We start from the raw sequence: 27,703 nt of genomic DNA on the forward strand, positions 1-27,703 counted from the left end.
CTTTTTTTCTGGCTCTTCAGGCCGAATTGGGTGCAATAGATAAATTTCTAAAATGGCTCTAAGCACTATGAGACTTAACATCTGAGGTCATCAGTCCCATAGAACTTAGAACTACTTAAACGTAACTAACCTAAGGACATCACACACATCCATGCCCGAGGCAGGATTCGAACCTGCGACCGTAGCAGCGGCGCGGTTCTGGACTGAAGGGCTTAGAGCCGCACGGCCACAGCGGCCGGCGAAAAAATTCTAAGGGAAGCGTAATCTGAGCAAATTAAATTAAATCTGGTCACTTATTAAGCTGATCTAAATTCTAATTTCTCTCGTATATTAATATATTTGAAGCATATTAGGGGTGTTAGCGCTTCTAGCTGGCTCTTGCAAATAAATCAAAGATTTGCTCATTGGTTAACATGCAGCAATTAATTTGATTCTATGCTTCATTTATAAAATATTTTGATGCAGAAACTTGCTGTCAGTTTGGTTGACGTCATTTGAACCACCTATCCAACATTTTGCCATATTGTCGATTTTCCGTATATTTGTCTTAAAGTTAAAAATTTTGTAGGGCACAATTCTTGAGTAAGTGCCAGTTACAACTAATTTATCTTAATGAAATTTATCTAAGTTGTCACCATTGTATGTGTTCAATGTTGCGATTTCAAAACTTAAGTGTTAAATACATTTTTTGTCCTCAGTTGGAATTACTCCTACCACTCGAGCAGCATGTGTGCTCTGCAATCACCTTTCAAGAATAATAACTGGTGAAGGACGTAAAAAGGGAATACAGATGACCTCGAAATGATGTGTGATATGATGATGAGCGTAGACAGGTGGTGCAACAGAAGAAAGAAGCAAGCCTAAAATCTCTCCAACGAAATGTGAAAATTAACCATGCTATGTATAACGAAAAGCGGATAGAAGAGGCAAGAATATTAAGAAGAAAGAAAACCCTTAAAAAGAAAGCTACAAGATATGGAAGACTATTATAACAAGAATGAGAGAAGAAAGTCTTATAAAAAGTTGAAAGAAGGAAGAAAATGGTATAGACCTAAAATAATAAGCTGCAAGGATAAAGATGGGAATCTGCTGAGAACAAAATGGAAAGTGATGAACAAATGGAGAGAATACCTTAAAGGAATGCTGGAGGGTGAACGCCCTGATGGGAAGCAACTGATATACCACAGTGTAGAACAAAATGATGAAATAATTGCTGTTAAAGAGAGGAAGCATTACTCTACGAGATGTATGTATGAAAGAGAGGAAGCATTACTCTACGAGATGGATGTATGAACTTATCTCTTTAATCTGAAATCAAGAAAGAATTCTAGAAGAATGGACTACAGGTGTAATCCGGCCTATAGATAAGAAAGATAACAAGGCACTTCACTCTAACTACAGAGGGATCACTCTGTTGAACGTGGCATATAAGGTTTCATCGGGAATCATATACAGTTGGCTAGTCCCATATGTGGAAAATATATTGGGTGACTATCATTGTGGCTTTCGGCCTATCAGATCAACTGTGGGCCAAATATTCGTACTGAGGCAAATACAGGAAAAAAACATATGAGTATAACATAAAATACAGCAATATCTACATGGACTTCAATCAGGCCTTTGATAAAACACGGAAGAGATGCTAGAAGGTATAAAACTGATTTTCATACCATCCAAATATATTTCAGTTATTAAGGTAACCTTGGTAGGTTCGAAGGCAATGATGAGAGTGGATTGGGAATTAAGTGACTGTTTAAATATCAGTAAAGGAGTCAGACTCCTCTTCACAGAATGCTTTTCAATTTGACCTTACAAGGAATTATACGAAACTACAAACATCTGAGCACATAGATATAGAACCTCGCAGTTGGCTGATAACATTAAAGTTACTAGTAGGAGGATGGCACTGGAGAGAGTACTGGTAGAATTGAAAGAACTGTACAATATAGGGGACTGGAACTAACGAAGCACAAACTAAATATATGAAATTGTGTAGAACAAGGGACACTATCCTGGACAACTGGTCAGCAGTAAGTTTTAATTTTCAGTGTGATGGGCTAGTATTAATAAACCAAATTCCGTGTCCGCTGAAATAAAAGTCCACATTTTAAATGGAAATAGGTTTTTTCATACATTCAAAAAGTTAATGACATCTATAATAGTAAACTGACAGCTCTAAATGAGTACATATAAGGTTATGATTAGGCCAGTGGTTACGTATGAATGTGAAGCATGGACGCTTACCAGCACTAATGAAGAACAACTCAGAATATTTGAACGAAGAACACTTTGAAAAATTTATGGAGGTATTCGTAATAATGATGGTACATGGAAAGCAAGTACCAATTATGAGTTGACAGTTGATGGTTGGAGAGACGACACCGCAGTAACAAGTAGTCTGTGTAAATCATTTATTTGGCCACTGATGCATCGTATATACGGATGGTGGTTACCCTGTCAGCATCAACTAAGGCCAGAAGATAGTGCACTGCAGCACCGAAAATGGAAGCTGCACAATGAATGACATCAAAAGGACGGCTGTAGATGTTTCATTATCTTACCATCATGAGTTGAGTCTCTCATACGAAGAAGTGATGTGGTAAGGCTAAATGAAAGTAAAACTATAGCCTTGCTGAGACATGTCCTAAGAATGGAGGACACAAAAACTACAAACAAGATCTTCCAATGGAAACCAAAAGGGAGAAGGAAGACCGCTTAAAAGATGGCTGGACGACGTGCAAGAAAACATCAGAGCCCCAGGAATAAGGAGCTGGATAAGGAAACCAAAGGAGAGGGCAGAATGAAAGGAAATTGTTAAGAAGACAAAGACCCATGCAGGTTTGGGGAGCCACAAGAAGAAGAGAAGAATATTTTTAATGCTCATTTATCTGGAAAATTAATGGCAATCGTGTTTGACAGAGACATTAGTCACTGACAGAACAGATACATTTGCATTAATAAAGTTACATACTTATCTGTGATGTCGTTGTTCTTTCATGTTGTCCTGATGTACTGTCGAGCCTTCTTGATTACTTGGAGAAGAGACTGTGTCATCATTGTAGAAATTCATATAAAAATTCATACCTTTTCAAGGAAATAAGTAATAATTCACGTTCTACTTGCAGTTTAGAACTGGTGGTGCCTGACATTTAAAACTGACTTTAGTAAATATGAAGCAATACTTCAGTCACACCAAAGTTTATGGACTAATAAAGAGTAATCAAAACAAATTTATTGTCGCTGTCAAAACCAGGCAATAATTAAAGTAGCGTGTAATTGTTTTAATCGTAGAAGTTATGCGAAGGTGTAAGATTGATTAACGGTGAGGCAGCGATAGAGGTGGCGCAGTGGTTATCAGACTGGACTCGCATTCGGCGTCAGGCCATCCTGACTTATGTTTTTGATGATTTCCCTAAATCGCTTCAGGTAAATGCCGGAGTGGTTCCTTTGAAAGGGCACAGCTGACAAAATTCTCCATCCTTCCCAAAACCTATGGGACCAATGACCTCGCTATTTGGTCCCGTCCCTCAAACCAACCAACCAACGATGGGGCAGGTCGCAGTACTCCACCATTGTATTACATAGCATAGCGCTAGAGTTACAACAACCTATGATGTAAACATAACAAATTGTGATTACATCTCGAATCATTCTTTACTTTTGTGCCATGTGTAAAAAATTTTTATGTGCATTACATGCAACAACAGTGTAGAGAGAGCAAAGTGGTGATTCAGGTAACACAATAGATTCTTATGAAACAGGGTGAGGTTTCGAATCACCATGACGATCCGTTCGATGTCGGGTGCAGTCGAGTACAGATTAGTATTTAATTTCAAAAGGGTATTTCGTTACAGATGATTTCTTGTTACAGCAAACGATGAAACACCTCTCATACTTTATTCAGAGGTGAGCTACAGTGCTTTGCAAAATTTAAGGACGAGATAAATAGGATAAATAACATATTAACAATTTGGTGGAAATAAATGAGAGTGCAGGAGCATATCTCAGATCCTATAGTCATGCACACTAAAGCGCCCAATCGGTCTGACTCTGCAACATGAAGCAGTGGAAGAAACGGATAAAGTCAGTGTGTGTCTGTCAGCCAGTGGTTACGATGTTCATTAGAACATAGTCCGGAGACAACATCTGGATGATTTCACACGGGGAAGAATAATGGCAGACAAAGTGTGACGAGCTTAACCCAAGACTATGGTATTGCTCACAGCATTGTGTAAGTAGGCTGTTTAGCTTTTTATATTGGTAACGCCACGTAGTGCTCGGTATGAAAATCACTGGCTGTGCTGTGTGCAGTTTGTGGCTGGTTTGCATTGTTGTTTGCTAGTGTAGTGTTGGGCAGCTGGATGTTAACAGCACGTAGCGTTGCGCAGTTGGAGGTGAGCCACCAGCAGTGTTAGATGTGGGGAGAGATGGCGGAGTTTTGAGCGCGGATGATCTGGACGTGTGTCCATTAGAATGGGTAAATTTGTATTATTGGATATCATGTACTGATACATATATATTGTGACTTTTGAACACTATTAAAGTAAATACATTGTTTGTTCTTTATCAAACTCTTTCATTTGCTAACAACGCCCATCAGCAGTTAGTCCCTTCAGCAGTTAGAATCTTTTATTTAGCTGGCAGTATTGGCGCTCGCTGTATTGCAGAAGTTTGAGTAACGAAGATTTTTGTGAGGTAAGTGATTCATGAAAGGTATAGGTTATTGTTAGTCAGGGCCATTATTAAAAGTCAGGATGCTGGAAACCAAGAATCATACTTTAAGTGTTATGAAATGTGTGTATATGCGTGAAAGTATCACAATGCCGGAGAAAATTTTTTGGACACTGATATATTTATAGGATTTTGTTTCTACAGATTTGTAACGCAAATTCTCAACCTGTGAATTTCTTTTATGTAAGACTGTCACTGCTGTCGTAAATATTTCAGTAAGAAAGTTAAGTGACTTTCACGTAATGCGTCGTGAGCGCCCAGCTGTGCCATCTGCCTGGAGAAAAAGTCATTAGGTGGAGAAAAGAGAGGCCATTAACCTCGCTACTGACATTACTTTGTAGAAAGCATCGCAAATACGACACGCTCATTACTTGGAAACATATCGTACTTTCTGATATTTACTGAAATGCCTAATGAATTGACGAGAAATAGTTTATGTCTACACACCTGATTATGTCTACTGTGTTTCTAGATGAGATATTTTTTTACTACTTATGAAATGCCACATGGCTACAGAATGATGTTGTTATGCTTTGCTTTGTACATTGTTGCTTATTTCATTTGATATCTGGTTTCCAGCTGTGTTGCAGCATTGGTTTTATAAAATAAATTTAAATGCATTTGCTAATGTGGACACTTTCTGTCAACAGATCTATTAAACAATAATTTTATGATCCATATTCTCCGAAAAGGAGCACTTAGAAAGGAAAGAACAATAAGAAGGGACTAATAAGAGTAACTGAATACATAATTTTCTTTTGAAGTACTTGGTAATTTCTTTTGTAGAATAAGTTGTGGTGCACCAGTTTAATTACATAGACATTAAGATGTGTATATACATTTCCCTTATCTGCATTGTTCTCTTTAGTGTACTATTTTTTCTGCTTGTGGGTTTGTCATGTTTAGATATAAGTTATTGCATTTGCTGCTGCTGTTTGCCAGGCATAGTGCTACTGAATTTCACTTTGTATTACTCTGTTAAGCCAGTTTTACTACTGATTTATTTTTCTTGTATGCTGCACATTGCCTTATAATAGTTGTAATATTGCATTTGCTTTGCTAATTTAGATATACTGCTGCTTGCTTTGCCAATTTGCATTTTTTTCGTTGCTGTTTGTGTTAATTGTTTTGTGCTGCTGCATTGCCTCGTCCCTTAGTTTAGCATCTGAGCTCCGTAGTTTTAAGTTAGCTTAAGAGGGGGTAGGCTATATAAGAGAATGAGTTGTGATGAATTGGAAGTAACGCATTGACAAGGTATAAAAAAAGGTGAAATAAGAGGAGACATCTATGAAATGAAGTTTTGGGTTGGACTGCAGTACCAAATGTCACACTCGAAACAAACTCTGTCCTATCCTTTATGTGTTATTCCACTATGTGTCTGTGTACCTTGTGTATTTGTGTTCTACCTGTCTTTATATGTTTGTCTGATAAGATATGTGTTGTAGAATTTTTTTAATACTATGTTATTTACTTTATAAAGATGTTTAGACATTTTTTAATTCTGTTCTGTTTTAATGCTCATGTGTGAAATTAATGTTTCGAAAACTATTTTCATTATTTTATATATTTACTTATGTCATAATTCCTGTAACACTGATGTATATGTCTATTTCTATTCTTTTGTAAAGCCTGTATTACTACAAATGTTATCTGTATTATTATGTTTTAATGATGTTTTCTGTATCTTTGTAATTGTATTCTCATGTTATAAAATTGTAATAGACACCAGTTCTTCAAATTAAGTTTCATTTCAGTGCACACTTTTCTGTTGGTCATAATACGAGTATATGCACAGTATGTGAGAAGTTGGGACTGTTAGTGCTTCCACGTGTGTTAATAATTCAGCAAGGGACTGGTTAGCAGCATTGCTGGTTCTAAGGACAATTCCAAAAACTTTGTGAGTGCACCAGTGGTGGTTATGGACTTGCTATATTCTCTGCAAGACTCTTCGATGGTGATTGTGCACCTGCACAGTCGCAACAGATGGCTGCTGGCCGTCTCTACAAGAACTACAGTGAGTCTGCATCTTTGATGGCCCACCAATACCATTATTTCTACAAGGAATGAAGTGGGTCTGCACCTCTGGTCACCCACCAATACCGTAATCTCTAACGGGACTACAGTGGTCTGCTCAGTGATGACCTACCTACCAATATTCTTCAAAACTTCGACTGACTCTGCTGTGGGTTTGCTCTGTTGTGGCCCATTACCTGTCTGCATGTCAAGAGTCAGCGTTATCTTTCCATTCGAAGGGCAATACTACTTCTTCAAGACTGCATGGAAATCCGCGACTTGCGTGTGCGTTTTCTTTTACTGCTCAGACTTAGAGAAAAAAAACTGCAATTTTACTGTGATGAATGATTAGGACTATCTTCATGGACTGTGAGAAAATTTTAGCTTTTGACCAACATTGTATCGATAAGTGTGTGCATTTCATTTCTTTGTTATTGTAATTATGAAAAACATTTTCAAATCTGTATTGGCCACTGCACAAAACAATTTGTAAAATTTTTTGTGGGGAGCATGGGGGCTATGTAAGTAGGCTGTTTAGGTTTTTATATTGGTAACGCCACGTAGCGCTCGGTATGAAAATCACTGGCTGCGCTGTGTGCAGTTTGTGGCTGGTTTGCATTGTTGTTTGCTAGTGTAGCGTTTGGCAGCTGGATGTTAACAGCGCTTAGCGTTGCGCAGTTGGAGGTGAGCCGCCAGCAGGGATGGATGTGGGGAGAGAGATGGCGGAGTTTTGAAAGCGGATGATCTGGACGTGTGTCCATTAGAAAGAGTAAATTTGTATTATTGGATATCATGAACTGATACACATATATTGTGACTTTTGAACACTATTAACGTAAATATATTGTTTGTTCTTTATCAAACTCTTTCATTTGCTAACTACGCCTATCAGTAGTTAGTCCCTTCAGTAGACAGAATCTTTTATTTAGCTGGCAGTATTGGCGCTCACTGTATTGCAGTAGTTTGAGTAACGAAGATTTTTGTGAGGTAAGTGATTCATGAAAGGTATAGGTTATTGTTAGTCAGGGCCATTATTAAAAGTCAGATTGCGTTGCGCTAAAAATACTTTGTGTCAGTTTAGTGTTGATCAGAATAAATAACGAGAGTAATGTCTGAGTACGTTCAGTTTTGCTCAGCTGTTTGATAAGCAAATAATGTAAGAGGTTTATCAGCACAGTCATTTTTCTAAGGGGACGTTACAATTGGTTCACGAGAATGAGAAACGTTCCAAACAAGGGATACTGCTACCCGAAGGAGAGGAGGTGGTCGACCACAGTAGACTATAGCAGCAGATGACCGCTACGTTGTGCAACAGACAAGAGGGGACCAACGTCAAACAGTGGGTGCAATTACAACCACATTTAACAGGACTGCAAGGCACGCCATCTCACGCACACAGTGACGTACTGACTTCATGGGGTGGGGGGCTCCCCACAGTGATCACAAAGGTTCGGGCCATCAAGATCGAAGACGAACTCCATGGGAGTTACAAACCGTACAGGACGTTCAGCTTGATATCCACTCATAAATAATGAGTATAGAATCAAATTGCTGTAACGGGTTGGTGGGAACTGTTGGGATGTGATGGCATGCAAAGGAATGTGCAACATGCTGTGGTGAAGCTTTTCGTGAAACTGGCTGTCCTTTAAGGCGCAGCTGGAGACATTGCGACACCGTATTTTATAGACACTGAAAAACTAAACATTCAGTTGCAGAACTTCTCCAGTGGTTCCAGGTGCTATGAACTGCAACGTCAGACACTTTTCAGGAGGGATAGTTTGCTCTAAAGGAGTACGATTTTGTATGCAGACCAGGAAACAAGTAAAAAAAGTTTTTTTTTTTTGAAATTTTTGTTAAGTTCCTATAAGACCAAACTGCTGAGGTCATCGGCCCCTAGGCTTACACACTACTTAATCTAACTTACGCTAAGGACAACACACACACCCATGCCCGAGGAAGGACTCGAACCTCCGACGGGAGGAGCCCCTCGAACTGTGACAAGGCGCCGAAGACCGCGCTTCTACGCCACGCGGCAGCAAGTTATTTGACCAGCTGTTGGCCAAAAGCAGTGCTCATACAGTATTTGAAGTTCTCTTACGCCCACTTTCCCACTCTTGCTTGCTGTGACGTAAATATTCTCTACTGCCATTGTAAGGTCACGCAGTAAGGACAGAGCACCTCTACCTTCTCGCAGCGAAATAAATATCTTACCAGCTAATTTATCACCCAGATTAACAGTCGGCATAACTGTATACGAATGTGTTAAGGCATTGATGTTAGTTCATACTGATACAATTCTCTTGGTATCTTTAATTTCCAGGTTTCGGGTCGATTCCGCTATTTGCTGTGCGTCGTTAAGTTAACGCTTTGCTTGATATTCCGTTACCTTACGTTCTTTGAATTATGCAGTCGTCCACTGCTTCCCTTGAAAACACTGTAATCTATGTCGTACGCAGTTTGATGTGCATAACGTAGTAGGTCACTATCACGCACGTCTTGTGAACTGTATCGTGCATTCTTGAAACCTGCAGTTTTTGTAACAAGTACGCCTTTTCCTCCCATGAATTTCCGAAATTTTTCTAATGTGCTACACGGTTCATAACTTTTTTTACTAGGCGCAAATGATCCTCCTTGTATGTAACTATGTTTAGTGCCCGCTCCTCGGACAACGATTTTCCCTTACAACGCTTGACTAGAGACGGGATTTGTGGCTCTCTGTCCGACAAGAATGGTGAACTACATGGCTCGACACCTTTTTCAATATTACTTCCACTTATTAAGCGCAAATCGTCAACGTTGTACTACTCATGTACACTGTCTGCGCAGTCGAGCGTATACAACAACACACGTTCCTTGGGTTCAAATGGTTCAAATGGCTCTGAGCACTATGGGACTTAACATCTATAGTCATCAGTCCCCTAGAACGTAGAACTATTTAAACCTAACTGACCTAAGGACATCACACAACACCCAGTCATCACGAGGCAGAGAAAATCCCTGACCCCGCTGGGAATCGAACCCGGGGACCCGGGCGCGGGAAGCGAGAACGCTACCACACGACCACGAGCTACACGTTCCTTTGGCTCAGCTTATAGAAACGCCAGTATTTCATCAGCCATTTGTTTCTCGCTCCGCGAAATTCCTTTGGTTCTTTCTGACGAAATGTCTACTTCCGCAGCCGTTGTTATAGCGCAATGTTAGCTTTGTTTATCATTGTCATTGTTCTGCTTTGAATGAACGCCACTAGTATTGTAGCACTGTTGTGAGTTACTCGTCGACTAAGCGGTTCAACTGCGCTCCATAGCCTCATACTGTTTTCGTAATTGGATACCTCCAGTGTGGTTGCATGGTGGAAAATATGTGGGACGTCGAATGCCGTAAGCATCACTGGCCTTTTGCGACCTCAAGGTCAAGGGTTTCCTTGTACATAGCACAAGAGTTTTACATTTTCATTCGGGCCTACATCTTAAGTATCCGAGGGTCGCCAGTTATATGAAATTTGTTACTAGCGTTAGTCTCAAATAAGCTCGTGATCTTGTCTATATTTGTTCAACGTAAATAGTTACTCTCAGATATTTGTGTGTTGTCTTCTGCTTATGAAACGATCAACGAGCACCAAGCGTGTGTGTAAATTCTAAGCCACCTCTGTGACTATAGATAAGAATCCATCCAGGACAATGTTCTGCCTACCGACTCCCGATATATTCTCAGCATACACTCAAATTTGTTTATGTATTTGAATATACTTTCTTCAAGAGGGATTGATGTAATTATGTTACTTCTGTCAGAAATCGTGTAACACAATTCCCCTTTGCTGAATTTGAAGACAACACTTCTAAGATTTCGAGAGAGGGTTTAGAATAAGTAACAATCTACAAATCATCGAAAAATATGTACGTGAAAGATCGTATTGCAGCACGATTCTCCGAAATTTATGTGACCATGAAGATGGAAGTGTGAAGTCAGCAACCATGGTCCTCAGATTTAGTATGGCCTCCGGATAATTACGTGAAAAGTTTTACTCCACACAAAACGAGGGCTATATATTTGAACCCATATTTTAAGAGATATCGAATTCAAGTATACTAGGTACAAAACTGCTTTAAAACAAAACAGTGTTGCCTTACTTTGTCTTTAATAAATTTCGAACATTTGTCATGGAAAATTATACTTCCTTCTTTAGATACTATAAATTGTCAAAAACTTTATTTACATATCTCGAAAAGTAACGAAGTATTAGCGTAGTCTGTACAGTTAGATTCCCTGTATATTAGCTGCCTGCGACTGGCTGATTATGCGAAGTTGGTGATTAGTCAGGAAATGAGCGTTGGAGGCAGATGCTGTAATCCTTCGTTACCGTCCTCGGCAGGGACCTACTTCAGGTATTTTATCGTTGTCGTCCTCGGATGTCTCATTACGGGTGTCAAGTGATTATCTGTAACGTGTCGGTTACTGTGATGATTGCCTGAAGAGTTCTGTGTTATTTCTATGTTTTTGTTGATGAATGGAAAACCGAGGTTACAAACCGAGTTCCGACACATAGCCTAGTCCATTCGAATAACACCAAGATGACCGCCGAGCTTAATGTTTTATCTGACGGACGGATCGTCCACAGCAGTTTCACTTGTCCGCTCTGAATGTGACACGGTGGAAAGGTTTGGAATTGAACTCAGGTCATTGGCGCAAAGTGTGATGGTCAGAAACTGCAGGCCATCGTCTCTCCGATCCTTGCTGGCCAAGTGCTATCAATGAAACGATTTATTAGATTTTTATAAGTTACTCACCCTATGTGGTGGGAGCGATCTGTTGAACAGATGAAAAGAAAGTTATTTTGAAGCTAAGATCGCTGAATAATAGTTTTTTTCACGATGACGGATTTCGGCAGAAACTTGCTATCATCATCTGATCTCCGGAAATTTAAAGTGCACTGCTTGACATTACTAAGGAATAACTACCAATTTCTATCGAATAACCGACAACTGCTGCAGAACACCCGACCAACGATAGTGGAAGGAAATGTAGAGGGCGGGACGTGTTGACTACAGCGAAGCCTGAGCACGAATACTCTGTATGCATTCGACAATTTTTCAGTACAGTTTTACACGAAGGTTTTTGTGGAACAAATTACTGCCGTATTCCGTGTGGTACGGCAACATGTCAGCAAGACATCATTTGAATGCTTACGATCGTGGACGAGCAGTTGGACGGCTCCATGCCGGTCATAGAGTCAGTACACAATAATCTGTGTGTGCAAAAGTGTCATCGCGTGATTTAGAAAGGCCGCTGAAGGAAGAAATGCTATACGAAAGTACGGCAATGGTCAAAGACAAACCAACACACAGGATGAGGACCGATACGTAGCCCTACAGACGAAAAGGAACAGACATCTCACTCCTTGGCAGATCACTGCAGACCTTGCAAGTTACCGGTACACGTGACTCTGCCAAACTACTTCGCGATGATTATATCAGGCTGGTTCTTATGATCAATCACGTCATCGTCAAGAAAGACTTCACTGGCGTCGGGAGTATGTTGATTGGGTCAGCAAGAGGGGTCCAGAGAGATGTTCTCCGACGAGTCCCGCTTCACATTGGCAAATGATTCAGAACATCAGTTAGTGTGGAGAGAGAATGAAACACGTTGTACACCGGAGAATGTCCATGAACGTCATCGGTATGGCCTAGTCGTTGTAGAGTGGGAAGGTATTATGCACAGTGGGTGAACACCGCTGCATATCTTCGCCCACTGCAGTGTTACAGCACAGAGGAATTGCAGGGATTCTAGATCATGTCCGTGCGTTCAGACTTGCTGTGGGTTCCGACTTTCTGTTTATGGACGACAATGCCTGCCCACACAGAACCACTGGGTTGTCGGATAAACTGAAACATAAATATATTGAACGTATAGAATGGCCTGCGTAATTCGTGGACCTAAATCCCATGTAGCATGCCTGGGACGCTCTTTACAGACGTGTTTATCAACGAACGCCCCCTCCCCGAACCGTGCAAAAATAGAAAGTCGCTTTGAGAGAGAGTGGGACAATATGCTCTGAAGTTCGTCAACAGTTTGGTGGGCAGCATGAATAACAGGTGCTAAATATTCATAAGTGCCCGAGGAGGGCATATTCCTTACTGAGAGTCCGGTATCGACCTTTATGTTGGGAGCCTGACCTGTGTCAAACATGAACGTTATTTATATCTGTTAACTTGCTTTCCTATGTGGTAGTATCTGTACCATTTTTTGTTGTAAATATATCATTCCGCCTTGTAACGGAACATCCCCCTCTAGCATTATATTCCCTCAACAGTAGTTGTCGATACCAGTATTATTTTTCGAATTTTGGACAGGTCAATATTATTTCAGTAGCTTTTCTCAAAACTTTCGTTATGTTAAAATTTATGAAAATGAATTACTTTATACAATGTTTTGGTATCGATGTTATAAACTTGTAAACCCTTTTGAATATAGTTATTTCTGCAAAGTATGATAGTCGTAATCATGCCTCTGATGTGATCAGACGTAATTTTGTATTATGTGTGGAAAATGTAATTTAGGCTCTCTTAATGTGAAGAATCAAAAGACTCTATGATATACTAAAAAGTGAGACAATAGATTTACACAAAAACAAAAATTCTGCAACAACAACCTTCAAATTTAGATCAATCCAACCATCAGCACATAAAATTTGACGTGTTCAGCTTCATGACTCAGAGCCCTGGATAACGAGAACTGGGGCCAACTCTACGTGACAAGCTACGTAACTAATGTGGACAGTAGATGGAATAAGGAAGAAGGGGGAGATTACAATCTCCATTAAGTACGTACTGTGTTTAATGTAGACCATCATTGTCTGTGATTATTCGTGTCCAACACTGTCTCTGTTCCTTAGGAATTTTCAAGCAGAGTACATGCATATGATTGAGACGTATGCACTTCAATTTTCCGAAGGACAGATGGCAACAACAAACTTCTGACAAAACCGGTCATCATGAAATAAAAGTATTATTCAACGCTCTTGTTTTCAGAACAGTTCTTTCAGATTACTGATGTTTTTCCAGCTGTTCAGCCGAGTTGTTTCGATTAATGAAATGGAAACAACAACTGCACAGCACACCCAGAAGCACATCATTACCTAGTGATAAAATTTTATTTCCAAGAACAGGATTCGATCCTGCGACCTCGTAGTCGAGCGCCAATGCAAAGGCATATCTCAGACACGGAGACAGATGCGTCTGACGTATGTATGTCTTAATCAGACTTAAGTTTCTGTCAGCAACAGCGTGAACAACGGATAATAATATTGTTTCTGGTGTTTCACATGCTGTGTAGCTACTTTGTTGCAGAACGTACACGAAGCGTTCTTCTTGGATTTCATATCATCGACCCCTTCGCGGATTTACCTTGTAGATGACTATTTCCTGAATGCTTGTTAAACTACGTGTCTTTAGCGAGAATACGGTTTTCCTAGCTTTTAGCATCGGGGAAGAATAAAACAGGAGTCATTAATGTTAAGATAGTAGTTTATTTGTTCCAGGTCACAACGGCACCATTAAACAAAAGAGGCAAGCGATCACTTCCAGACTTCTCACTTTCCATGGCCACTGAAACAAAGAAAGGAAATACATATCATCAGTTTTTTTCAAATCTATACCGTTCGAAGAAAGTATATGTTTAATGATTTAGGTTACTTTATTTTTCCGTTCAGTTCCTTCGAATACATTACTATAACTAAATGTGCAGCACATTATGTAACTGTATAATTTTTTATGTCCTACAAGATCTATCAGATAACACAGTCCTATCTGCATTAGCACTACTGAAAGTGCATGACTGACGTTTCAGTCGTTGCTACGCGTCCACGCTTCATCCAAAAATGTATAAGTATCCAAAAATGTAATGTAGGTATGTGGCTTATGTGTTATGAACCTAGCACCTTAAGTTAAATATTGCATTATCAGTTTTACGTATACTGTAAGTTATCAATGTATTTAGAATTATCGCTTACTATTTTTGCAGAATACTTTAATACCACAGGATTCTAGCTTAATTTCCGTGGTAGTTGCAGTTGCTTAGCATATAGTATACAAGAGTACTTTGGTAATGCCTTTGTAACAGACTAATAAATGGATTGGTGTCCCAATATAGGTTTTGTCCTATCAACTTGGACGAAAATGCATATTCTTCTGACATAATATAAAATAAGGAGCAACCGTCATCTTTTATTGTCGTTCTTTCACGCTTTAGCTCTATAAAGCACTATAAAGTAACACGATAATACTCAGAACATAGAATCAGCTATTCATTCATGGTGGTTACAAATAAAATTGAGCTATTCTTGGATGTCCAGTGTAGGCCTTAACTATCGAATGGCAGTCAAACTTGGTAAATATGCTAGTGCAGTATGGAACCGATTTATGCCGCAAAAAATTAATTCCAAGTTTAGCCACCAAGTGCATACCTGGTATTGTACAGCGTCTCGCAGACATCTGCTTTGCTCATAGGGAACGAATTGTGTAAGTGGAGGTTAATAATAAAATCAAAATTATGCCTTTCTCATGTGTTTGACCTTTTCTGTCCACGTCCCATTCCTAATCTATTACATACTGCAACATTTGTGTACGTCTTTCTAGCGCCAGATATGCACTTAGTGGTCAAAGATGAAAATAATTTTTCCATCGTAAATCCGTTCCTCATTAACGCATTATAATATTTGCCATGCGGTACTTATAGTCTGCAATGGACCTGTGTGAATAGCTGTAATTTAATTGTAACCAACAGGTAACTGTCATTAAGTGGCCAGAGCTACTGTAATTATCAAATTGTATGTCTGTTAACCTTTATTTCTCAATCATATTCGCAGTTTTTTAGATTAAAACTGCCACTACTGTTTTCGATAGTTACAGTCATCATTAGTGGCCTTTTTGTGACTTCATTCCCACATGATCAGTCCGAAGACATTTCGCACGTACAACACAAAGGTGGCAAAGTGCTCCAAGTACCGAAAAAGAGGATTGTGACTGATTAATAAATGTGAATAAATTTAGAATAAATGATATTCTGCTTGCGTCCCTCACAGTTCTTCTTCAGTACGTTACGTTATCTGATGGCTGTTCAATGACAAATACTTAAAAGCAGTAAAAGCGAATGTGTTAAAAATTGACCATTTACAGGAGTGAGAGAGATTTCTATGGAAGGCAAATAAAACCACTCCGATTGTACCTTCCTGTGAGTACGGTTTTGTTCAACACGTCCGTGTAGTTTGTGCTGTAGTATTAGGTGCAGGAACTGTGGGTGCTGTTACTCACAACTTGCCGCCGCCAAAGCCGCCCCCAAAGCTGCCGCTGGAGCTGGAGCTGGAGGCCTGGGAGCTGCTCTGGGAGTGGCTGCCGCTGAGACCGCCCCCAAAGCCGCCGCCCCCGTGGTGGCCGCCCCCGTGGCCGATCCCGTGGCCGCCTCCGTGGCCGCCCCCGTGGCCGCCGCCTCCACAAACGTTACAGCCGCCGCCTCCGCGCTTCACACGTGCTGCTGCTTCACCTGGGGGGGTAATCGTGTCATCAGTGCCGTTAAATGTGTGCGCTAAAAATCGCTGTGAATGCCCCAGAAAGGTACTTTGAACTTCAAACAGTGTGAAGGCTTGTTCCTTTGACCTTGCCGTTGTCTTACCTGTGAATTGAACTCATCCTGTTACAGGTGGAAGTGCGTACAACACGATGATTTACGTACACAAAGCACTACTGAGAATAAAAGAAACAAAAACTGGCAAAAAAATTCACGAACCAATTATAAAGCAAACCTCGAATCTTTTGTGTACGTATGCAGAGCGGTGAATGGAAATTTGTACCAAGGTCGGGACTGTTCCAATATATATATATATATATATATATATATATATATACCCGCCATTTGACTGTATTGTTTATTTAATTATGACCCCAGGTTTCGATGTTTTATGCCACTTTCAAATGACTGAGTTTATATCATTAATATACGTATATTGCAGGACATCAAGCTCAAAATTGGCCGTCTTTTTTGAAAATGGCATAAATGGCCGAAAACTTGGTTGTAATTAAATAAATAACAATAGAGTGAAATATGGTGGTGTGTTTATTTAAAAAATATTGTATGAATCCAGAATGAGATTTTCACTCTGCAGCGGAGGGTGGGCAGTTTTTTTTTTTTTCTTTTTTTTCTTTTTTTTTTACGAATAGAACAAACACCTATTACATGAACAAAATTGCAGGTAATGAGAAAAAAATAAAAACCTCTAGTGTATGAAAATAAAAGACGAAGTTCATAATAAAATAACACAATATACTTTAAAAACGTAAAACATAAATAGGTAGCTATATTTTCGCAAACATTATTTTTGTTTTTTTTTCTTTTATTTTTTTAGTTAACGTATATGAGTATACAGTCTCACCATCAGCAGCAACCCAACTTTATTTTTATGTTACTTTTACGGGGTAGCACAGGAGGAAGAAAAGGATAAACATGTGTAAGGGAAAAAAACTTAGAAGCGGAGGAGAAAAGAGAAGTGAAATAAATTAGGGATACTTACCGCGACATGCTCCGCTTTGGCGAGCCATCAGAACAAAGTGCATTCTATCATTGCCCATTAAAAGGGGAACGTGGAATCCTCTAGTCTTGGATGGCACGGTTCGTTGAGATTCCAGCTTGGAGGCGGGTTGGCGAAAATACTCTGTAAATAGTTCGCGAAAGTACCCCGATAGTGTCGATGTCGGCGAAGGGTGTGGTGATGTACCTGGAGGCGTGTCCAAAAGTCCGCCGGATCGACGATGTCGTCCCGGAAGAGGTAGTTGATAGCCATACCACTGATACATGTGATGGCGTGCCACTTAGACGATGGAAAGCAGGTAGTGTCGGGATATATCATCATGGCAGGAGAAATGTGATGTGGTGGTACTCGGAGGTAGAAAGCCACAATTTTCTGTACGAGGGTCCAGACAGCTGCTGCTGGCCCACACTCAAAACGATGTAAATCTGTATCTTCGACATTGCACTTGAGGCACAGGGATGAGTCCACCAGCGATGCAGTTTCTGTCTTGTAGCATACTTGCCGTTGACGAGAAGGTACCATATTGCGTTGATGTCAGTGGTGTGATACGGCTGGTGGATCGTTTTCCAAACTGTAGGCCATGAAACATGGGGGTGGCGTGTTTCAACGGGGTTTCTGGGTGGGGACTTTCGGAGAAGGCGGTAGATATCGCGGATGGTCGTCTTCCTGTTCCTGGGGAGCTCGGTGCATATGTAACTAAATTCCAGAAAGAAACGGCCGATATGTGACATCGGAGGTGGTATGTGTGCCACAGACGTCGGTGGGCGGGTAAGTGCTCTACTATCTGAGCTACCCAAGCACGACTCACGCCCCGTCCTCACAGCCTTACTTCCGCCAGTGCCTCGTCTCCTACTTTCCAAATTTGACAGAAGCTTTCCTGCGAAGAGCTTCTGTGAAGTTCGGAAAGTAGGAGATGAGGTACTGGCGGAAGTAAGGCTGTGAGGACGGGGCGTGAGTCGTGCTTGGGTAGTGCAGATGGTAGAGCACTTGCCTGCCAAAGGCAAAGGTCCCGAGTTCGAGTCTCGGTACCGCACACAGTTTTAATCTGCCAGAAAGTTTTATTGTATGACTGTTGCTCAGCAACATCAAAAACTGTTCCAATGCAGTTGGAGAGCCTGTGCTACGTTGTTCGAGTTTAGGGGGAATACAAAACGGACTGAGGCGTGAATGGGAATTTTGATTGAGGAGGAAGGCTAGCTAGGGTACTCCATGGAGTGAAGAAACCTCTGTGGCAGGGTGGCGTAGTTGTTAGCGCAGCTGCTTTGTGAGCAGGAGGCCTGGGCTCTAATCCTGGTCTTAGTACAAATTTTGTTTCATTTCTTCAGTCCGCATATATAAATCATAGGTATTTGTGTCCTGGAATGGTCTTTGTGAACCAAATTATTTCATCTACTGAACTACTGGATTTATTTCATAGCACTCATCGAAGGATAATATTTATGTCTTCGTCATTAATGTACTAGGGCTTATTTTCTTTCTGAGATCCTTTTGGTCACAAAATGGAAACCATAGTGGAAATGGAAATGAGCGTTTGGCGTCATTGGCCGGGAGGCCCCTCGCGGGGCAGGTCCGGCCGCCATATCGCAGGTCTTATTACATTCGGCGCCACATTGGGCGACCTGCACGCCGGATGGGGATGAAATGAGGATGAACACTACACAACACCCAGTCCCTGAGCGGAGAAAATCTCCGACCCAGCCGGGAATCGAACCCGGGCCCAGAGGACGGCAATCCGTCACGCTGACCACTCAGCTACTGGGGCGGACACCATAGTGAAACTCACAAATGTTTTATTTGCAACATTCAGCTACACCTTCCAGATACTTCTGTACATTTTAGCCGCTCCGACTTAGACATTTGTCGTAGCGTTGTTCTATCTATCCAATACCCTCGTCATAGGAGGTAGCTGCCTGTGCTTTTCGTCAATTTCCAACGATGACATGAAGCTCGTCGTGTGTGCCAAAATGCTGGCCTTATATCCTGTGGTTTGTGTGAGCAAAGAGATTAAAATCAAAAGCAGCCAATTCCGGGCTGTATGGTGGTTGATCAAACACTTTCCACTGAAAACGCTGCAAGAACGCCTTTGTTGCAACTGCGGTATGCAGACGAGTATTGTCGTGATGAAGGACAACGCCTGATGACAACATTCCTCTTAGCTTGTTCTGAACTGCTCTTTCCAGACGATCCACTCGCTGAACGAGACCATCGCCTGTCACTCACTTCCTTCTCTGACCGCCTGCAACATGAACGTCTGTACGTCCTGCTTCAAAGTTCCTGCACCACTCCCACATTTTGCTGACACGCGTGACCTTTACGTTGTGTGGAGTGCCTAAAATCAGGTGGAACCCGTCAGCATGAAGAAACCGAAAGACAGCATGCGCTTCACACTTGGTGGGGAACTCAGTAGTTCTAGACATCTTTATGTGCTCTCTGTGCGCTCAGAACTGAAAAGTGCGATCGACAGGATACTAGAGACACTGCACAACACACCTGCACAAAGCTTCACCGGATGTTCACTGTGGTTGTTATTCCTCGACTGATCGGACCTTGAGAAAAGAAGCAGTCATATAAATAATATTTGTTGCCGTTTCGTAATTACCCCGAGGAAGGTAGCGTTTGTACGCAGCTCGTGGTCGTGCGGTAGCGTTCTCGCTTCCCACGCCCGGGTTCCCGGGTTCGATTCCCGGCGGGGTCAGGGATTTTCTCTGCCTCGTGATGACTGGGTGTTGTGTGATGTCCTTACGTTAGTTAGGTTTAAGTAGTTCTAAGTTCTAGGGGACTGATGACCATGGCTGTTAAGACTCACAGTGCTCAGAGCCATTTGAACCACTTTGAAAGTAACGAGCCAAATACCATGCTAACTGATAGAGGCACCGTAGGTGTTCTTAGTTGAGAATAAACAGTAGGGCATTTCCAGTTCCAATATTTTCCTTAAAAATGACAGACTCCTCCAAAAACCATTGATCAGAACCACAAGTTGGAACAGTTTTTAAGATATTTCAGGCACAATATTATCCGTTCTCCCAGACAGAATTAAAAAATGTGTGGTACTCCAGACTGCTTGGCTTCCATATTTTATTTAATCATTTAGTAATTGTCTCGCTCAGTTTGTAATGATCGGTATAGTTGAGTATTATTTAATTTACTATAGAAATCATGCCGGACCCATAGCTTGCTTTTCCTGACACATGTACAGCTCTGCTTTTCCTACAGTATCAGTTACCAATTTCTTCTAATAATCTGTAAACATGTAGTTATTCGTTTTTAATCATATATCTCTAAGTATGGGTTGTATGCTGCGCAAAATTCATCGAATAATCTCTCTTACTTATGAAGAAAAGTGTACCTATAGCAACAGATGCAGCCAATAGTAAGTAAAAAATGATGAAATTTCGCAGGTAAAAAAAATTGTTTTGTTATGTTTTTCAACTTCCACTGCTATGAGTGTGAATCCTGAATCCTTCCTGCTCATACTGGCAAACTTTAATGAATTTATTTGCAAAAGTATAGACAGTGGAAATTAAAATGTCCTGTGGTGCCTCTCCTGCTCCAAGTCAGCCCGTATGACGGCCTTAAGAGTTTTTGCAATGCAGTAGGTGACTTGTAGGAGCGTAATATCGACTCATTAATAAAGAAACTAAACAAATACATCAACAATTTATCAATATGTAGTACTTTCAATCATTTTCAGAATAAAATATTGCGTGGTTTCAAGGATTCCTGAGGACATATTCAGAATATATTGCTTCTATCCACATAGAATACTGTTTTGTTACAAGAAGATTTTATATAATAGGGATTGGCGAGACTCTGAAGAAGTACATGTCCTTCTCATATAAATTCATGTGACGAAATGCGAATCAAATTATATGGGGAATTCAGTATTTCTCCCATCCAAGAAATGATAAGAGCAATGAAATGTTCAGGAGAAGATATGCTGTAGAAAATCTGTTCTCACCAATATCTGATTCCAAGAGAGGGATGTAGAGATTAGTAATACATGTATCTATAAGAAGAGTGGTAAGTGTAATCTAGATACTGTGTACACATATTTACCATTAGCTTTTAAGCTTACCTTCTGCAGTCTGAAGAGCAGCTGGGACTTCTTCAGAGGGTACCTTCTCTTCGTGAATCTTTACCGCTTCTTCATTGGCGTCTGGCGTCGGTACAGCATCTAAAAGATTTCATTTGTTACATGGTGAAGAAAAGTATTGAACTAACAATTATAATTTTGGAAAGTATGAGAACTGGAGATGCTGTTCAGATTTGGTGCCAAAATTAAGAACATAAACAGTAATTTCAGATTGAAATGGCTCTATTTCATTTACTCGCAGAGAAACATAACGCTATTCTAAATGTTGCTAAACTGTCAAGAAACAAATGCTGTAAATCGCTTATTAAGTTTGACAACTATCAATTAGTTTCCTGAATTCAAAGCAACCCACTCACATCTTCCTTATGAACATACCATAGCAACCTGGTCCCTCATACGAAATGGTGCTGGCGAACGCAGATCCACAAACACAATCACGCACAGAAACACACAAAGGGGTGAATGGTCACACCCTTGCTGAAGTCCTTAAACTGTTTTCCTTGTCTCGCCGTACAGTTGTCGGACTGTGTATATTTGTACTTCAGCGAACCACGTCCTCACCATGACTGTACTTCGCCGTTTTGGTGCGACGAGGAAGTAAATATATTTCTTTTCAGGAAACATAAAATAGGCAAAAGCTTAATCAAATTGCTAACGTTCCTGTCACGTCATAAACAGAATCAATTTGATTTAATAAATCAAAGTGATATCCGAATATGTATTCAGTAGCACTTAACTTTATTTCATTACTCAGATTATTGTGGGCTATGTTTGTAGTAATGTTTCCTCATAGGTCTACAGGATGTTAATTCTGTTGATTCTCTAGGAACTGAACCGTTCACTGACGTTTCTGCATGACAAACACAAAATTTCCATCCTATCTCTATCAAGCAATGGGCAATGAAAATATGTACCACAATCGTCACCTTAATTTAGATTATTAGTTTAAAATGACTTGATTTACGTCTAAAATATTTCGTTTCTTGTCTCCTTGCTGAGCCATGGGCCACAGAAAGACGAGTCACTTTTCACAATGCTTCATGACATTCTGTTTGCTAACACCTCCATCGGAATAGCAGAAAATTAATACACGCCAGAAAGGATACTATTCGTGACAATATGCTACATTAAGATATTTCTTAGATTACTTATTTACCATGTAGAAGTGATTTTAATCACGTTGTGTCCAGTGCACACAACTCTTTTTGGACACGTAGCAAAGTTCCGCCTGCATTGGCAAAGAAAGGACTACATGAGATTCTCTTGCAATCACAGATTCAATAATGGCTCTACGTACGACATTGGCAACTGACAGGTCACTTTAGATGTACGACCTTACACTTGACGGATGTTCTGACGCTGCGAAAATGTGCGAGTGGTGTAGTGGCGAACGCCGATTTTAGTTAGTATTTATTTGACGTGATCAGTTTAACCCCTTAATACCCTCTCTAACATCGCTCCATTGCTATACATACACCAATCTTTTTGCATTATTGTTCCAGAAATTTAATAATAATAGTAACAATTTAAAACAAGATATAATTTTAATATGAGAAAGATTACAATAATGAGATACAACATTTTCTACTCCTTTCTTACTAGAAAGAGAAAGGCAGGTTGACAACACCAGCAAACGATATGTAAAAGTCTTGTGGGAAATGAGAGTAATTGTTTCTAACGGAATAACGGGTACTTTCGAAATCAAGGACGGAAGTCTTTCTGATTTAGGAGAGAAGCCGGTAATCGTCTTTTGACAACTGAGATGTTATTTTGCAGTGTGATAAAGTAAGGGAGATCATTTCAGAGATGGGTGATCGCTGTGAGTAAGGTCTCAGAGAAGGCAGCTGTGTGGTTAAATAGAACAGAAAGTATGTAGCTGTCATGGGATGTATTATTTGGTATATCTGTTTAAACACATTTCATTACTAATGTTCTGCCAAATGGTCTATATGTGACAATATCAGGGCGCACTTATTCGTTAACATCTGAAAATACTATCCGTTTCAATAATAACAATGTTGTATGTAAAATTATGCATTAACATTTTTCTGTTAAGAAGGATTTCGCCGTAATCTTCCACTCATCACTTTCATTGTTAAACATTTAATATTTTGAGGTACGCAAATGAAAGGTAACTACTGATAACGGAAAAGAAGTGCTCAGAAATATTTAGGCAAAGAAAGTAAGGAGAATTTGTATTCGTAAAGGAAGGTAAAACTCAGTCCCATAATGATTCTGCAAAATACGTGTACCGCACTTTGTTGTTGTTGTTGTTGTTGTGGTCTTCAGTCCTGAGACTGGTTTGATGCAGCTCTCCACGCTACTCTATCCTGTGCAAGCTTTTTCATCTCCCAGTACCTACTGCAACCTACATCCTTCTGAATCTGCTTAGTGTATTCATCTCTTGGTCTCCCTCTACGATTTTTAGCCTCCACGCTGCCCTCCAATACTAAATTGGTGATCCCTTGATGCCTCAGAACATGTCCTACCAACCGATCCCTTCTTCTGGTCAAGTTGTGCCACAAACTTCTCTTCTCCCCAATCCTATTCAATACTTCCTCATTAGTTATGTGATCTACCCATCTAATCTTCAGCATTCTTCTGTAGCACTTCTGTACCGCACTTTAGGTCATTACTAAGCAAACGATGACTGCCCGAAAATATTATTTACTCCCTTTGTTCACAAAACTCCTCATACTTTGCGTTACACTGTTTCTGTAAAAACCGTACAGATAATATAATATAGTTTCCCATATATACAAAGGTACTAGGAAGATAAAACATGCAGTCGTGTATGCTTTTGCGTCGTATAGTACATTGTGGGAACGTCTAAGAATAATTTTTTTCAGTGAGTCTCCTAAACTGCACACAACTGAGGTATGCCATATCGTTAACATGATTCCGCTACTGCGTAACCTAACGCTTTTCGAGTTAAGTTAACAATTTTTTATTCAACCTAAGAAAAACAACTACATCCTTTGCACCAGACACGAACGCTATAGGTAGTTCATGCTAAGATCGGATACTACTGGTCTAAATGCTCGTGCTGGGCAACACGTTGAACTCTAGCTCGTGACGTGCACATGAGAGCTCCATCAGTATATAACCTGAACTTCAGGTTAACGGCGGATGATCTGGGACGCCGGGGAAGATAAATATGATTTATAGGCGTTTCCTCTTACCCTTGCAGGCAAACACTGGACAGCTTCCCAATCTGCATCTCAGCAACACAACAAACAACAATAGGAGGATGGCACAGTGCTGATACACTGGTCTCGTATTCGAAAGGATTCCAAACGCCTTTACAACAATCCAGAGTTAAACTTCTTGTTGTTTTTCTAAATCGATTATGGCTGATTTCCTGGAATAGGCACGGCCGACTGCGTTCCCTTTCCTACCCTTAGCTGAGTCTGACTCTGTCTCTACGGAGGTTATCGGCGACGGAAAGCTAAACTCTAATCCTGTCTCTTGCCCTGTCAATTTCATGAAACAAAGCTTATGAGGTTCGATGTTCGACGTACACCAATGTCCCTGTCATTGTCCGAAAATTGGAGGCAAGAAATAAACGTTAACTGAAGGGGGACTAAGCTCTGTCACAAGAATAACTCTATTAATTGAAAAAAAATCTTATAACAATGGTATATATGTGTTCTTAATCATGATCTCAAATCTCAAGGAGAATCTAGCGTGAGCAGAGCTCAATGTGCAAACATTAAACCAGCGTATGACACTTAAATATGGAATCCAAATGTATGAGGGAAATCATTTTGACAAAATTAGACTGTACATAATTAGAAGGTAAGTTCTGATTGGAATACGAATTAATATTCGGCGTCGCTCAAGAAAGCGTGATAGGACCACTTTTACTCTCAGAAGCTGTAAATGCAAGGTAAGGCGACTGGAATTGGCTATAGCAGTGTAATCACGGCCATATAGAGCTCTCTCTCCGGGCTCCGTCGTTATATGAAGCAAAAAGGAAAGCCTACGTTGAATATTTATCTTAGCTCTATTTTATACGATCCGGACACATGATTAGTTACGATTCTCGTAAGTGGAACTATCTGTTAACTTACAGTGGTTTTACTGAGTTTAAGTGAACGTCTTTTATGGAACAAGTAAACAATCGAAAGGCTTGAAATAACTACGGAGTCTGGCATGGGAGCTGTAGTCGGCAGTGTTTACACTGCAATGGCCGACTGCTGCTGCCTTGCCTTTCAATTGTAGCACGTATGTGGGATACTTTCGTGAAATGTTATGTCAAAACTAAAAAGTGTTTATATATATATGAGAGAGATTTCAAATAAAAATAGTTTCATGCAGGAAAATAAATTCTTTGAACAAATTAATAGTATCTGTGGAACTAACTATGAAATAGACTGTTAATAAATGTTATTTTTGATCATTTGGGTAAATGGACATAGAAGTCTTAGAAGCAGACTTGGACAGAATCTGATTGACGCGAAACATTGTTCTACAGGCTTCTGTGAATGGATATCTTTTTACATCTACCAAGAATATCTGCGACAGACGTCAAACTGATGATATCTGCTCGCTGTGGGAGGCCTTACCCGTCCAGGAGAGAAGGACGCAGAGCACGGCTGCGAGAGCGATCTGTGTCAGGCACCTCATGTTGCGGACTGTGTCTGACCACGGGCAGCAGCCGGCCTTTTATAGGACGGTCGCGGCGTGCGGCGTCACGCTGCCCAAGAGCGCACACGGGGTGTTGCCCCTCTACTTCTGCGTCTGCGGCGGGCATATCTACAACGACTCTGGCCTTCGACGACAACATGTGGCCAATTAGGCTTCGCGAACTCGAGTAGTGCTTCACATATTCTGCTGATACAGACGTCAAGGCTGGACCTCGTATTCACGAGTTCCGAGAAGCCACCGCTCCCTAAAATATTCCCTGTCATGTCGTAGTCGCACGGTCATCGTTTGGGCCGTTCGAGTCGCTGACCCACAGGCTGAGTGCTATCACGACTCAAGGCTAGAACCCGTAACGGTCGCCAACAGAGCCCCCGATTTCCTTCCGTGAATTTCCGGCTGCCAAAAACGAGTGCATTCTACACACAGCCGGCCGTGGTGGCCGAGCGGTTCTAGACGCTACAGTCTGGAACCGCTCGACCGCGACGGTCACAGGTTCGAATCCTGCATCGGGCATGGATGTGTGTGATGTCTTTAGGTTAGTTAGGTTTAAGTAGTTCTAAGTTCTAGGGGACTGATGACCTCAGAAGTTAATTCTCATAGTGCTCAGAGCCATTTTTTTCTACACACAGATTTGCAAGTGTGGCCTACCTCAATAAGTATCTGGAAAAATGTGTTTCATGGTAATGAGTGTCACAAAAGTAGCTTGCGAATGTACGTAAATGTACTAACACCGTACTGAAGTGTGGGATTCGTATTAAGAATTGTCGAACGTCAGACGTACATGGGATTTTGGTTTCGTCTCTGGAGCTTAGATGGGGCCTGATCTACAGTGTTTATTATAATTAAAATTGATAACTAATACGGTGGAACTATTTGATAATGGAAGCAAAATAGTTGCAGTAAGCATGGATCTGCAAACGAGCCTTTTGAGGGATTAACTGCGAAAGCGTCATTGCTTCGGCATGAAGTATTGTCCTTGTTGGTATATGAAACGATTTTGTCCCACCTAACGGTACTCAACCTCCATCCAATGGACATGCATGATGGGGCAGCATTACGAGGCACCAGCAAATTTTGCTGCTGATATAAGACGTCTAACGCACGAATATGATCCAAGGGCAGCGCCTACACCTCGCCTTCCATGATCGCCTCATCTCATCGCCTGACCTCGATCCCATGGATTTTTATGTCTGGGGTCATTTGAGAAGTGAAATGGACAACTCTCCCACTGATGAGCAGCGAACTGTACAATCTTGTCAAGCTTTACGAAATGATCCGGGCGTATTCGAAATATTTCGTAAGCCACTGCCGAGACGAGTGTACTATTGCACCTCAATGCGAGGACGACGAGTGGAGCGCCTGCTTTAACAGGTGTGAGTGTACAGTAAATTGTAATGTGTAGCGTAGTGAAGTAGAATAATTATTTCGTACAGTTCAATGGCCTGGTGCAAGTCTTTCAGTTGGACACCACTACGGCGACGTGTGTGTCCTTAACCTGTCCCGGTAATACAAGTGGAGAAAGGAGAACTGTAGTGTAATATGGAATCAGAATCCACTTGTCGTTTCTGGCGAATCTTCTCTTCGTTGAGAGGCAGACTGAGAAAATCCATAGTTCGACTGGGATTTGATATCTCAGTCTTTCG

The 27,703-nt window shown here is 40.8% G+C and overlaps 1 protein-coding gene across 1 annotated transcript; it reads right to left on the reverse strand.

The window, feature by feature from the left end:
* Positions 1–14,246: 14,246 nt before the first annotated feature.
* LOC124767106 (keratin, type I cytoskeletal 10-like) lies at positions 14,247–26,132 on the reverse strand. The gene is made up of 4 exons (XM_047249148.1): positions 25,982–26,132; positions 21,396–21,494; positions 16,050–16,278; positions 14,247–14,345 (listed from the first exon to the last, which is right to left on the reverse strand). The coding sequence occupies exons 1-4, from the start codon at positions 26,040–26,042 to the stop codon at positions 14,330–14,332; spliced, it is 405 nt and encodes a 134-aa protein (XP_047105104.1). The 5' UTR covers positions 26,043–26,132; the 3' UTR covers positions 14,247–14,329.
* Positions 26,133–27,703: the final 1,571 nt, after the last annotated feature.

The sequence above is a fragment of the Schistocerca piceifrons genome, chromosome 1, assembly GCF_021461385.2.
Source record: "Schistocerca piceifrons isolate TAMUIC-IGC-003096 chromosome 1, iqSchPice1.1, whole genome shotgun sequence".
NCBI classification, from domain to species: Eukaryota; Metazoa; Arthropoda; class Insecta; order Orthoptera; family Acrididae; genus Schistocerca; species Schistocerca piceifrons.

Bases quoted from the DNA above. Each gene is read 5' to 3' on its own strand.
- LOC124767106 (XM_047249148.1), bottom strand. From the start codon at position 26,042: ATGAGGTGCCTGACACAGATCGCTCTCGCAGCCGTGCTCTGCGTCCTT. The intron at 21,495-25,981 runs GTAAGGCCTCCC...GAAATCTTTTAG, and splicing joins CGTCCTTCTCTCCTGGACGG to ATGCTGTACCGACGCCAGAC. The intron at 16,279-21,395 runs GTAAGCTTAAAA...TTACCCCCCCAG, and splicing joins TGCTCTTCAGACTGCAGAAG to GTGAAGCAGCAGCACGTGTG.